At 38.8% G+C, this 14,478-nt stretch overlaps 1 protein-coding gene across 3 annotated transcripts; it reads left to right on the top strand.

Moving 5' to 3' along the window:
- VPS37A (VPS37A subunit of ESCRT-I) lies at window positions 1-12,439 on the top strand. Of its 3 annotated transcripts, XM_084517491.1 has the most exons (13): window positions 185-275; window positions 508-839; window positions 3,020-3,094; window positions 3,961-4,075; window positions 4,983-5,083; window positions 6,039-6,258; window positions 7,114-7,184; window positions 9,389-9,516; window positions 9,611-9,669; window positions 9,755-9,823; window positions 10,564-10,707; window positions 11,422-11,502; window positions 11,720-12,439. In XM_084517491.1, the coding sequence occupies exons 2-12, from the start codon at window positions 760-762 to the stop codon at window positions 11,500-11,502; spliced, it is 1,143 nt and encodes a 380-aa protein (XP_084373617.1). In that variant the 5' UTR covers window positions 185-275; window positions 508-759; the 3' UTR covers window positions 11,720-12,439. The 3 variants fall into 3 exon arrangements, with proteins under 3 accessions (XP_084373616.1, XP_084373617.1, XP_084373618.1); XM_084517490.1 differs by lacking the exon at window positions 508-839 and having other exon boundaries at window positions 1-275; XM_084517492.1 differs by lacking the exons at window positions 185-275; window positions 508-839 and adding an exon at window positions 1,622-1,681.
- The last annotated feature ends 2,039 nt before the right edge of the window (window positions 12,440-14,478 follow it).

The following is a 14,478-nucleotide window of genomic DNA, read 5'->3' as shown; positions in this document are numbered from 1 at the left end:
CCGCCGCACAAAGCCATGACGTCACCGCCGCGCCTCCCCTCCTCCTCCTCCTCCTCCTTCTTTCCCGCGCTGGGTGATGACGCGCGGGGCGTGACGTCACGGGGAGGGGGGGCGGTGGTGGCGGTGGCGGCGGCCGCCATGAACTGGCTGTTCCCCCTCGCCAAGGGCGGCGGCGGCAGCGCTGCCTCCGGGGGCCCCGCGGCGCTGCCCGCCCGCACCGGGCTCCAGCAGCAGAAGCAGCGGCAGATCGAGGCCCTGCGAGCTGCGCACGCCGCGTGAGTGGGGCCCGGGGGGGAGGAAGGGGCGGTGGGGGAGCGGCACCGGGGGGCTGCGGGTGCCCGGAGCCGGGCTGGGGGCAGCCGGTGCTAAGGGGGTCCCTGCCCAGGGCAGGGGGTGTGGGACTAAATGGCCTTTAAGGTCCCTCCCAAGCCGTGCTGTGGCAGCCCTGCCGGCCCTGTAAGCTGCTTTGTTGGCGTCCAGCGTTAATTGCTGGTTATTTGTCAGCAGCCTGTTTTGTTCGCCTGCTCCCCGCATGCACCACGCAGGTTTTGCTCCCCCAGTCAGCAGCCGCACGTCGTGCAGCGAGGCCCTGCTCTCTCCTGGGGAACTTCAGCTGGCTCTGCGCTCATCGGTTTTGCCTGACTTTTTTAATCTTTCATCGCTATTCGTCTTCTTTTAAAACGAGATCCACGCTTCGCCTCTTCCCTGTTATGTTTTGAGCAAGCCCTAGGACTTCATTCCATTGACATGGAATGATCGATGCCTCCAAAAGCCATCCGTAACGAGAAAAGACAGCAAGAAGCTCCTTACTCACTGCAGAGAAACTCTTCCACCTGCAGGTTTGATAGTTGCAGCCAGCTCACTGTCCTGATGGTTTGAATCATCGCACAGGAAGCACAGCTATGACAATATTGCTTGTTATTGTTGCTTGCTTAAACTTGGAGCCGTTCAGAGCCATTTTCACAAATATTTTTGAAAAACAGATCGTTTCTCTAAGAAGCTCCTTCTGAAGCCACGCAGCAGCTCACCTAACTAAACATTTATATTGGGCCAGCCTTACTTAGCCCTTTATTCTCACCCTTTTCACTGTACCAGGGTGATGAGCTCACCCAGAGGTAAATCCTCCAAAAAGGTGATCAGTTTTTTGTCAAGGTCAGCTTGCTGGGCTGGTTTGTTACCTGTTGATCAGGCCCCTGCTGAAGTGTGTTTTTGTCTCACATGTATGTTTTGTCATTCATCTTAGTGTAACCCAACTGAAATGCTGGAAATACAATTCTTAGCATGGTATAGTTTCCCTGAGTTAGCTAACTTTTTTTGTTTGTTTATTTTAGGTAGTAAAAGCCCTGGTACATGTGATCTTAATTTCATTAAAGTAATGAAATATTTAATTTAATTAAAAATCCCTTGTGCTAGGAGCTCGAAATCAAGTTGTTTTGGTGGTGGTTGTTTTTGCATTAAAAAAATACTTTTTTTGTATTTGCTTTTGTCTTAGCCAAAGTTAAGAATGTGCCGTTTTTGCACTTTACCTATTCCCACCTGGGGGAGGGACAACCAGCTTTGTTGTTCCAAGGGTTTGCTCAAAGGAGGTTACAAGAGTTTGGGCAGCTCAGGGAGATCCTGGGTTTCTTGTGTTCTCTCTCCTGCTTCTCTTCTCCCTCCCCAGTTCCTATGGGTTGCCCAGGTAAGGAGAACATGATTATACACCCTGCTCAACATGATTTTGTAGCTGGCTTTTAAGAGCGTGACAGATCCTTGTAGTGCAGGAACACACATGAGAGATTCCAGGGAGAATTCTGCGGTTAAGAACGAATTGATGATGGTTACTGTGCGGGGGTCTTGTAGCAGAGCCCTGGACTCTGATGGAGGGCTGTTTCGGAAGGTGGGTACAAAGAAAAGAGGCTTTCTGGAAACACCCAGTTGCCAGGATTACCAGTTCCAGCTGTTTTCTCCCCCTCACAAGAGAGCTGTAGAGGGGTGAGGGAGAAGAATGTAGTAACCAGGTGCAAGCAGGAAAAATACGTGGAAGAGGAATCAGTCTGCTTTTCAAGTATGTTTTGATTGGGACATTACCAGATGAAGCTGATTTTCTGCCCTTTCTTTCCTGATCTCAGCCTCAGTGTGTTTACGTTGTCTGGAAATCGTTCTTCTGAGCTTCTACACCTCCTCCTCCTCCACATTCTTTGGGATGCCATCTTTCAAAACATTCCTGCTATGCATGCAAATCAGAGCGTGCCCTGAATGCTGAAATCAACTTCCTCCTAATGCAGCTGCTTTTAGAGATTTGTCTCAGTAACTGGTCTGTTATGAGGAGTATGTTTGAATCGAGTATCATAAGATTCCCAAAGACGTGTGTTGCTTCGTTTGATGGTTTCAGGGGGTCTGGTCTGTCTCTTGGTTGTCTCTGGATTAGGGCCTTCCAGTTTTTGGCAAGTAGCTCTTCTGCAGATAAAACTTCTTTAAAATATCTGCATAAGTCCATAGAACTTGGAGTATGCAGACAGAAATACTATTAAAGAGTAAATTCATCTATTAAGAAAGTGAGCCCGGTGTTGCTGTGTACGCTTTAAAAACTGATTAGTAAGCAGTGTAGTGGAGCAATATCTGGTTGTGAACCAGTTATAAAACCATTGTTAAAGTAAATGTTTCATGGGAAAAGATTTAACTGTTAAGAAAGCACTGATATGATTCATATATTAAGCCAGTACAAAGAGGAATATAAGTTGGTAGCGCTGACTTAGAAGATAAGTAGGTAGCACAATGTCTCTGCCTATACTTGCATTGCTTGTGATAACGTTGAGGTTTAAAGGTTGCAGCTGCTATTTTTTTGCTTTAATATTCTTATTCATTATTGCATTCTGAAGTGTATTAACTTATTCCAGTGTTTTTAATTTTAGTGTTACAAGGCTTTTCAAAACTAAGCTAAAAAAAAAGGTCTGAGGTCCTGCCTTTTTTTAGGCTGTAGGTACTAAGGTTGTGGTATTGACCATGGACTGGATGCTAACAATTTCTTCTTTGACAGCATTGCAGAAATTCAGAAAGATGTGGAATATCGACTGCCCTTCACTGTAAACAACTTGACAATTAACATTAACATGTAAGTAGAGAAAGATACCTCTATGCACATTTTGAAAATTGAAGCTGTTCTCACAAAATACAGTATCGAACGTAAGTGGGTTGCATCTTATAACTGATTTCAGGAACCATAACCCTGATTTGCACTAGTAGTTTTAGTAATCCAAGTAAAACTAGCTCTGTACAAGAGGCAGAAGCTAAGCTCAAAGCATAATTATATTTGGCTGTGCTCAATTCCCAAGCTATCTACGTGTTTTTAGTTGAAAGTGGGTAATAGAAAAATGAAAATTTCAGATGTCTTTGAGTCCCCAGCAGGTGAAAACAAACAGTAGCTGATTAATCTGCTGTTAACTCGTGGTATTAACTCTTATCCCAGTGAAACTTCTGGACTGTAACTTGAAAGTGCTTTGCTGTAACATTTCCTATGAATTTCCTTTACTGTGGTAAATGCAGATGGTATTCTGTTCACGTCTTTTTATTACTTAGCCTCAAAGTATTGTCAATTTGCATGATATTCTTACAGGCTATGCTGCATTGTCCTTAGAGTAATATAGTTTGTATTAGAAAATATTCTCAACACATAGCTTTTCCTTTGTCTGTGGATGTAATTGCATCATTGTTCTCCTACAGTCAGTAAATGTTTTCTTTAGTTCCATGAGAATCTAGTATTCCAGCATCTCTGAAGTGATATTACTGACTTACAGTTTTGTTACTGAATAATCCGTGCCCGCTTCATGATGTATTTCTCTATAACTGTTCTCATAGAAGAGCAAATTTATGTAACTAATAGTTTCTGTAATTATTTATTTATTTTTGCATAAGAAGCCTTCTTGAAGCAAACTTGATCGCGGGGTGTAGCTGTAGTAATGGTTACTTTTGTATTTGCAGCTTGCTTCCACCTCAGTTTCCTCAGGAAAAACCCGTCATCAGTGTTTTCCCACCTGTGAGACATCATTTAATGGACAAGCAGGGAGTTTATGTGACTGGGCCATTAATAAATAACGTATGTATAATTTGTAGCTTCACATATATCTACTGGTAATAGCGATTTTACTATGTCGTGCTAGATTATTGACAGTACTTCTGGGGGAAAAAAAAAGTCTAGGGCTGACTCTAATCCTTCTTAAGTGTCCTCAGTCTGAAAACATAAATTCAGTACTGTTCAGTATACTCTCTTCATTCTATTACTACTATTACTGAGTACAGTTTTACATACAGCTAAAACTGAGTTGTTATAGCTTAGAAAGTTCCTATCTCTTTTTTTTTTTTTTTTTATTAATGCCAATGGCACAGTTCTTGTTTCTCTACAGTGAATTCCAAATAAAGGAGAAAGATGGTTTTGGACTGTTTTGTAACCTTGTGCTTTCTACCCTAATCCTGTTAGAAAAATGCCAAGGTTTTGCTCTAATATGCAGGATTTTCATATGCTGTTCTTTTTTTTTTTTTTTTTTCTCCCCTCTGCCAACAGGGATGGGGGCTAGGGAGCAGGTTGTTGTGTTTTTTTTTTTTTTTTTTTTTAGAGTGACTTTTTATGAACGATAGAATTAATGATGCTTTTGGTCTCAAATTTAAATCTTAATTTATAGATTTGATTTTTTTCAAATGTAACTGGGTACTTAAGTTTTTGTTGTTCATTAGAAATGTTGAATTTATTCGTTTCTCCATTGATAATGGAATATGCAGAAAAAAAACACTTTAGTTTCTGTTCAATTCTGTGTCTTTGTCACTTAAAGAATTTGGAGCTCTTGCATAAATAGTTTACGTTGGGCAATATATCTCTGAAATCACCTAGCACACTGCCACGTGTAATAAATGGCTGTGTTCAGTGTATGTTGGAACTGCAGAATTCCAGGCATGATTTTTCTTTTGCATGTAGCTTAAAATTGGTTTCTGTTTGTTTTTAATACCAGTTTACAATGCACTCAGATCTTGGAAAAATTGTTCAAAGTATACTGGATGAGTTTTGGAAGAGTCCTCCAGTTCTGGCTCCTAGCCCATCATCATTTCCTTAGTAAGTATGTGTAACATGGTGATCGGTGTACATGTAACCACGTATATTAACTTTTCATTTTTAAATTTAAATAAATAAATAAATAAATAAATAAATCCAACCAAGTATTAGGAGGACAGGAGCAGGAATAATATAGTGGATTTGTTGGGTGACATATATGCCTTGCATCTACACAATTGCATGTTTGATGGCACTATGTTTTTTAAAAGCACTAGATTTCATTGGATACATATATGACACAACTTCAAACTCTTATATGTTCCTGAAAATGGCCAAGTATTGTAATTATTATTACAATAAATTAAATTTTGAATTTGCTGTAGATCATGATCTGAGCAGTTGTTTCTTTGTATTCTGTTTGTAATTTCCCAGGCTTGGAGGTAGTTTTCTGTTGCACATAGATAACTATAGTTTTACATAATTATACTAAATATGCAAAAGCGGCCTGAGACACTGCAGTCTTGTCTATACAGCAGTGCTTCTTTTGGCTGACAGTGATCCTCAGTTTAGATGCTGCTGCAATTGTGAATTTAAGAAACAATTCATGTTATTTAAAAGTAATTCTGGATATGTTGCTGAAGCAGTTAAATACTATATCATAAACAAGAACTAATGAATCATACAGATGCATTTTGCAGGACTTTAAGATATAAAGAACTTAAATTTACATTCTCACAAGTTTTTGAGAAGTACTTTTCTATAGTTATGCATGCACCTGTGTGTATTTGGCTGCTCTTCAAGGATATAGCTTAATAAAGTTGTGTATCTGTCTTGTACTATAATACATAAAGCAGGCTTTCTAATGTTAGAAGTAAATGAGAACAGAAAATGCAAAGTTTATGGTCTTTTAAAAATTCAGTGTTGTCTGTATGTGGTCTAGCAATTATAAATGAAATGATAAGGAAAATGCTGTAAGAGGTTGCTTGCTGATGGTCACGTTTTCTGTTGTTTTTAGCCTTTACAGCAAACCAGCTGCAATGCCTCCATATGCTGCTCCTCAGGGGTTTCCATTTCTTCCTCCATACCCACCTCAAGAAACAAACAGAACAATGGCAGCTGTGCCTGTTTCTGAATCAGTTTCTTCGAGCTACGCAACAGATAAGCCTGCTGCTCCCTCTTACGGCTTGATTACTGACCTGCCATTACCTGTTCCAACAGCAGAAGCGGTGCTTCAGGTCTGTGTATTGAGGTTTGCTGCTTAAGTTAATCTGGGTGCAAGTTCCCTAGAAGGCACACGTGGCAATGCTACAAAAATCAAAGGACTGTGCAGAACTGCTTTGCAGGTGCTAGGAGAATGAAGTGAGGTGCTTTTCTATACAGGATTTCTTACCCGAAAGCTATCTGGTGAGAACAATGTGCAGTGTCAGGCATTTATTTCTCATTGTCCTGCTTCAGATAGCTTCTCTTCATGGATCTTGTGTGTCTGTATTTGCACACTGCTCTAAACCATGGGAGGAGTATTTTTTGAGTGTCTTCAAAAAGCTTCATATATAAATGTTTAGTCTTTCTCTCATCATGTGGATAAAACCTTGTCTTTGGAAACAAGCTTTTCTTGGCAGATACTTTTCTGGTTTTGTAAATTAAAATTTCTACCTGCTATGAAGACATTTTCTTTTCTAGCAACTTTTTTGTGAGTGGTGGGCTGGAAAGACGTGCAAAAGATCAGAATGTCAATTTCTTTTCTTTGTTCTCTGAGTTCTACACCTGTGTTCCTACCTCTGTGTTTCCTGGGTCATTTGTCTATTGAGAAATGGAGGACTTAGCAAGACAAAAGAGCCAAATTTGGAGGAAGATAATTTTATGATATGCCACCTCAAACATCCCTGAGTATTTTTGTTGTCATGGTTGAGCTGAGACTTTCTGTGTTGGGAGACAGTGCTTACAGCTGCTTATTGGTTTTCCTACTTGTTACTGATAAATATTTATCTCCGGTTTTGGATTAATCAGTTTACCTACTAAGAAGTTGTTCTTTTTTTTTTTTTTTTTTTTTTTTTTTTTAGTCTACTAAACATTTCTAAACTTCCATTTAGGTTGGCCAAAATGGATTTACTTACAAGATGCCTGATATTCCTGATACATTTCCAGAACTTTCAGAACTAAGGTAAATTTTCAGAAGGCAATAAACTCCCTAGTCCACAGTTACTGCTGTGTGTGATTTTGGTCATAATTCTGTATTTTTTACTGAAAGGCTTTTGTAGAAATGATTAATAGAATAACTACCAGTTATCAGAACTGTACAGTGAGAAAGTAAGCTAGCTTTGTATTTATATTCGCTTCTTGTTTAGGTTTTTTCTCAGTAGGAACAATACTTCAGGATTCAACACCAGGAAAAAGAGTCTTTGCTTACACTTTTTCTAGCTACTAGTATTCTGCTGTCTTCTGGGGCCTCAACAGGAGCTTAACTGCCACTAATACAGTAGAAGGAAACTTCAAGAGCTTACTCCTGAAAAGAAGAAAAAGGACAGGGAACTGGATTTGAGATTGGTTCACAAGTTACATTCTTTTAAAATGTTGGACTGTAGCAGAAGGTAAACAGTGGGCTACTTTGTGAGCAGCTCAGCACATGTTGCAGGATTGGGTTAGATAAATCCAGGTGGTAAATTGCCAGCTGTCCCAGGGTGAGTCATCTCCTTATCTGAATACTTCATACACATATTATGCAAATGTTTTCATCAAAATGTATCTTGTCATGATCCAGAAAGTGTACCATTGTTCCCATCAACTTGCTAAGATCTAGTGAGACAGCCTTCTTGATCAGTTATCTGGGGTTGAAGAGATTACTAATTAATTATTAATTCTGAAAGAGTTTTAGGCCATAAGTTTATTCTCTTTCTGGTCTCGCGTCTTTTTGCTTTATCGTAGTTTATTGATTAAAAAAGCTGTCCTTTCAAAATGGAAAAAGCCTCTCTCGAGAAAGATTTGTGTGTTTTTTGTTTGTTTGTTTCCCTGGATGCTTTCCTAAGGGTCTGTGTTGAATTTGGTTAAGTCAGCTATAAGTTGTAGTAGCATCCCTAACATGTGGCAGAAAGTTTGTGCGTTGGAATGTGTGTGTGGGGGTGTTTGTTTAAAGAAATAAAATGCTGATATCCAGTCCCTTCCTTCCAGGAAGACTAGACTAAAAGTCTATGACTTTTCAGAAGGTAGTTGGGGTGTTAGAATTTGTTGGCAACATGAGTGTATTTAAGTCATGGATGATAATGTGGCTGCGCTGAGTAGCTGTATTGAGTACAGGTGGCAAGGCTTTGGTAGATGGGGGCTGCACAGATAGTCCGTGTGAGAATGAGCAAAGGTGTGTCTCTGTGCCTGGTACAGTTACAGGCGCACTGCAGGACAGCTGACCTGATCAGCAAAGCTTGGGACACCTCTTTGAAAACTTATCTAAGAAAACAAAAAGCATCGGGGGGAAGCAAGTGTCATTCCCATGAACACCAAGGTCAGAAAATAAGGGAGAGGAGGTGTTCCCAGGCACCAGAGCAGATATTCCTCTGCAGCCCATGGACGTTTTGGAAGAAGTCACAGTGGAGCAGGTAATTCCCTGGAGTCCCTGCAGAGGATTACATCAGAACAGATATCCACACTGCAACCCATGAAGGATCCCATGCTGGTGGATGGAGCTGATGGATATTGCCTGGACACTGCAGCTGTGGAGAGCCCACGCTAGAGCAGGCTCTTGTGTCAGGAACTGCAGCCCACACAGAGTACGCACACTGGAGCAGAGGAAAAGTTTGAGGAGGAAGGAGCTGCTGAGACAGTGTTGTAGACTGACTGCAACCCCCATTTCTCCCGTGCTGCTTGGGGAAAGGGGAGGTGGAAGAGTTGGGAATGATGTAGTGAAGTTGAGTCTGGGGAAAAAAGGGGTAAGATGGAGAGAAAGGTGTTCCAGTTTGCCTTTGTTTCTCACAACCCAACTCAGCATTAAAGTAAAATATTTTTTTCTATGTTGAGTGTGTTTTGACAATAACTTGTAGGTGATCTCCCTGCCTCTATCTCAATCCATGTGCTTTTCCTTTTTATTTTCTCCCTACATTCTGTTGAAGAGGGAAGTGAAGGGAGCACTTGGGTTTTTGTCTGGCAACAAGACCAGGTCAACCCTCCACAGTAGCATTAAAAACCACTTTGAATCAAGGCTTGAAATGAGAGATACTTTTGGCTCTTTAAATGTGCTGCTGTAGATACACAATCCAGGAGAAAGGGTAAAAAGCTGTGGCCAAGCGTCCTGCGTCTGTAAAGTTAGTTCCATGTGAATGTCTCAAACTTTTGTTTTATTGTTAATTTTAAAAGTGCTTTCTTTTTGTTTGAATGCAGTATATCACAGCTGACCAATATGAATGAGCAAGAGGAAGTGTTACTGGAACAGTTTGTGAATCTGCCACAACTGAAGCAAGTCATTACTGATAAAGATGAGCTAGTGAAAAGCATTGAAGAGCTGGCAAGTAAGAAGTCAAGATAACTGGCATCTATGGCTGTGTTCTGAGAACTGGATCCTTTAAAATAATAATAATTAATAATAGTGACTTTATTTTACAGAAAAAAACTTGTTGCTGGAGCCTAGTCTAGAAGCAAAAAGGCAGACGGTGCTGGATAAAGTAAGTGAATAGTATAGTCTTTTTCAGAACTAGTTGAAATGTTTTGTTTTTTTCAGGGAGAAACCATTCTTTTTCTTCCTTTCAGTATGAGCAACTCACACAGATGAAAGCAGCCTTTGAAAAAAAGATGCAAAGACAACATGAACTTAGTGAGGTATAATCTCTATATCATATCCTTTAAGAATACTTTACTAAAGTGAAGTTTTATTTGTATCTCTACTCATAAAGAATATTCTGGTTGAATTCCAATTTTACATGAAATAGTAAGATTCACATTCAGGATGAAATAGCAACCATAATGAGAGCAAAACAGTGCAATGGCACTGCTATTTTTCTTACAGTATAGTAGAAGCAAAGTTGGAAGAAGGCATATGATGAACTTGTAGTGCTGTTTTTAAGTACAATACTGGGGCAAGGAGTTCTAAAAATAAAGTCATTTTTAAAGAAGGCTTGTTCAATTAATAGTACCCATTTAATGTCATGAACTTGTAAACCTGTACCTGGGAACAATGACTAAAACCATTGCTGTGGAACTTTAAATGCCGTGTTTCACTTGGTATGCTTACTTTGGGCAACATTACATACAAACATTACATACATGTCAAACTTACTTCTCACACTGAATCCCTTCTAGATTAATAAGCTATGCTGTTCCTTGGAGGTGAAGCTTCATTTGGTTGTTTAGGCTTTTATGTAATCATAGGATCATTCTAGATATCATAGACACTGTAGACAGCATACTCACTTCTCACACTGAATCCCTGCTAGATTAATAAGGCTTTTATGTAATAGTAATGCTCTGTTCACATATCCCATATTTATATAGTCATTTTTCTTGTTCTTGGAAATGTGGATTTTGATGGATGATTTAATATTAAGTTTTTGTTTTCTTAGAGTTGCAGTCCGAGTGCTCTGCAAGCCAGACTTAAAGTAGCCGCTCATGAAGCTGAAGAGGAATCTGACACTATTGCAGAAGACTTCTTGGAAGGCAAAACAGAAATAGATGACTTTCTTAGTAGTTTCATGGAAAAGAGAACGGTATATAAAATACAAGTAATTGTAAACAGAGAGATATGCAGCACATAGTGATTAAATTTAAAAGGCAGAGTTTGAGCAGTCCTGTGATTTAGAACAGTGCTTTAGGAAGCTCCAACAAAACAAAAATGTTGCTATGTGTCTTCAGTCCATTTAAAATGCAGTCTGCATTCTGAATGCACATATATTTGAGGCAGGAATGAAAAGATCTCTTCCATTCGACCCTTACCATGCTGTTGCAGGTATTTTTGTACCACTTTCTTCTGTATCCTCTATAGATCCAGGAAACATAGCCACATAGGCTATTTTAAATTTGGTAGGTTAATATAGCATGTTGTGTTATATTAAACATCCCTAACACTCAGTTTATTAAACTTCTTATACTAATTAATCTGTTGATGGTTATCAGCAAATAAGCAGCAGGTTCAAAACTAACTGTTCTTGCACATGCTGTGGCAAGCACAACTTACTGTGTAGTGTACCTTTCTTTAAAGTTGCCTGCTAAAGGCATTTCGTTAAAAGAGGAAACCTTTCACATTGTGGATGGAGTGATGTTATCAATACACAAAATTGTTCAGCCTGAAGTTTGGAGGGAACGTTCATGGGTCTTTCCCTTCTTAAAGAGCCTGAGAAATAGCTAAATCATTGAAGAGAAAATACAGTATGTGTTGTACAAATTCCTTTCAGAATTCACTCTTCCTATGTCTTATTTTCTAGCTCTGCCACTGTAGACGAGCCAAAGAAGAAAAACTTCAACAGGCAATAGCAATGCACAGCCAATTTCACGCTCCGCTATAGGTAAACTGCTGTTTTAATATTTGTGGTGAACTTCTTTTAATCTACCACATTGTTACACACACTTCTGAATTGCTAACAGCAAATGGATTTGTTGCAATGTTTGGTGTTCTAATAATGCTTTGTTTGGGAATCAAGTATGTGCTCCACCTATTGTTCATTAACTCCTCCAGAAATGGTTTTAAATGCAAAATCTAATTATGGAAATTTGTCTTTACAGGCTTCCTGCAAACTACACCTGCCAACAGAAGAGTGAAAAACCCAATAAAGCACACTTTTTAATAACTATTATTTGCGAATAAGCATTTCATCTTATGTGGTTGTATTTATAGAAGAGATTGTATACGGAGTTGGGACTGTTTTTGTACAAATTAGAATGTCTCTTTATATTCTCATTGTACTCAAGAATCCTTCTATTGCAATCTTTGCACTAATTTCTTGTATTTATTGTTGATAGTTCTTATTATATTTAAGTTCCTGCTGCTATACCCCATTCTTCAAAGATTAAATATCTGAACATGTAATTTTGACTAGCTTTTTACATTTTTATAAAAACATAATTCATATCTTTTGTATTTTGAAATTTAAACAGGTTTGGCTGTGGAAGTTTGAGATAAATGGTGATAGGGCTTTGGAAACTGAAGAAGTTCATATTTGAGATTGTCAGTAAATTCACAAGCTGTCTTTTCTTGAAGCCAAAATGTTTAAGAATAATTTTTTTACTTTTAGGTAATAACACAAAACTAATTATAGCCTGTACTGTGTTTTGGATAAGTAGATTCAGATTAAGCAGAGGATGTGTTGGAACATAATACGTTGGAATCAAAATGGAATAAATGAGCTCTGTGTAGATTTATGTTGCTCAATAGCACCAATGCACTTGACGTCAGGAGTGGCTTGGTACCTGGCACTGTAATTAAACGCAACTTTCATCTAAAAATTTCATTTTGATATTTGTTTTTACTTATGGGAAAATAAAAATCAGTTTATCTTCTAGCTTGTGTGTTAGGCACAAATATGCTCATCGTGTCAGGAACTCAAAAAGCACTTTACAAAAAACTAATGCTGAAGTTCTTTGTGAAGTAACAGTTACTCTCTATGTTAAAGGAACAATGAAACTGATTTGGCTAGGGATGTACTGTGTTTTATGTTAAGGTCAGTGATAAAATTTGGAACTGAGCCTGCCCTTAATTCTGCCCTTTAACCACTCAATCTTGACTCAGGTGAGGATCTTTTGTAGGATGGGGCATGTTGGGTGAGAGTGGATAGGACCAAATGCAGTATTGTAGTAGGAGAAAAATACAACCCCTAAGTACATACATGTATATTATCTCTTGGTCTTGAAAAAAGACAAATTACTTTTCTTAATCTCTCAGTGAATTAGGTTTTCGTGGGGATAGTCAAAGTTCCAGAAGAACAGAAGTAACTACAGTTCTGGAAGAGGAATAAGGTAAAGAACTGATTAAGTAATCTGTCAGAAAACAGTTTGGAGATAACCTTCTTAGCCCAGAAGTTACTCTCTTACCTGGGTAGGGCCAGAAAACATCACAGAATCGAGTCTGAAACTAAAGCAGGTCAGTCCAGGAGAGAACTTCTTTATATCACTCATCTTCAGCTAGTGCTAAACACTGGCAGAATGGAATAAGGTATTTCTTTATTCACTTTTCTCCAATTTTAAACTTGAAGTTATGGTAAAAAAAAAAAAAAAAAAAAAAAAAGTAAGCGCAAGAAGTCTGTACCGCAGCCTAGTGAATCTTCAAATGGAGCTTTAATCTCAGCCCTCTTGTACTTCATAGTTTTGTTGCCTGTTTGCTGCTGCCGTTCAGGGCAAGTATAGTATTTGCTGATGTTTGAGTTTTTGTATTTTGAAAAGCCAGGCCAAATACTGAGATTGGATGTCCCCAGGTAAATACAACTATCGTCCAAATCAAAAAAGATACTTAGGTGCCTGAAAAAATAAGTAGTTTATAAATGCCACCAATTAAGCAATAATGTACAGAATATTTAAAAAAAAAAAAAAAAAACACACCAAAAACATTTCCACTGAGTGTGCATAATACTGCTTTTTTATTGATAGAGCACTTCTGCTAGCTTGCTAACTAAAGCCCTACTTTAAAATGAGATTGAAATATTTTCTAAGAGGTTTTGGAAACAGGTTTCTGATTAGTGTGATTTCTGCATCTGTAGAGAACTTAGACTTAAGTCATCAGTGTTACCTTCTTGGCAAACCCCATCTATTTCTGTGTTGAGTATACAAGTTCCTTTGAATCCTTCTGAGTATCTAGCTAAGGAAGCTTAAAGACTGGTCATGCAATTCTGTAGTGGTCTGTCATTTTTTTATTTTTCCCCTATTCCTTGTAAGAAGAGAAAGGGATAGATGAGGAAACATCTGGTGCTCTTCCTCAGTTGGACTATTTTCCTTACACATTTTATGTTGCTATGAAATGACAGGCTTCTGTCTTCATTTGCCACCTCCTGTTCAATGTTCTGTGGTATACTATGGTGTTCTGCTGTGACTGAACTCTCCAGTCAGGTCACTTTCAGATCATTTGCTTCCAAAACTCGAACAAGTTCACAGCATTTCAGCTTTTCCTCTTTGCTTAGTCCTGTTTTCCAAGAGATCAAACTTACAAACGTAGGTCTTCGTAGCGTCCTGATGATATGTCAGTCTTCCATGCAAGTTCTTAGTACAGTGTTTCTTTTTCAGGGGTATCAATGTTGAAAGACCTCTATCATCTCCCTTCTTATTTTCTCTCTCATACCCATTCCTATTTCTAAGGAGATTTTCCTCTTATTTTTTTTAGTGGTTACAAACCCATCCAAAGGAGCACACAACTCCCTGAATCCAGTAACAGTGTACTTGGCTAACTACAGGTGTCCTGTAAAATATGCAGGAATGGCTTCCTTATGACCCTTAAAAGATAAAGCAACCTGCTGTTGTTTTTCCTACTGTTGTTGCTTTGTTATTTTAAGTCCAAC

The sequence above is a fragment of the Aythya ferina genome, assembly GCF_964211825.1.
Source record: "Aythya ferina genome assembly, chromosome: 4".
Lineage (NCBI taxonomy): Eukaryota > Metazoa > Chordata > Aves > Anseriformes > Anatidae > Aythya > Aythya ferina.
The sequence above is the reverse complement of the archived record's forward strand: the minus strand, read 5'-3'. Positions and strand labels throughout refer to the sequence as shown.

Excerpts from the sequence above, each read along its gene's own strand:
- VPS37A (XM_084517490.1), top strand. The coding sequence starts at position 16 with ATGACGTCACCGCCGCGCCTCCCCTCCTCCTCCTCCTCCTCCTTCTTT. Across the intron at positions 7,185-9,388 it reads CCAGAACTTTCAGAACTAAG|TATATCACAGCTGACCAATA; the intron begins GTAAATTTTCAG and ends GTTTGAATGCAG. Across the intron at positions 10,708-11,421 it reads GTTTCATGGAAAAGAGAACG|CTCTGCCACTGTAGACGAGC; the intron begins GTATATAAAATA and ends CTTATTTTCTAG.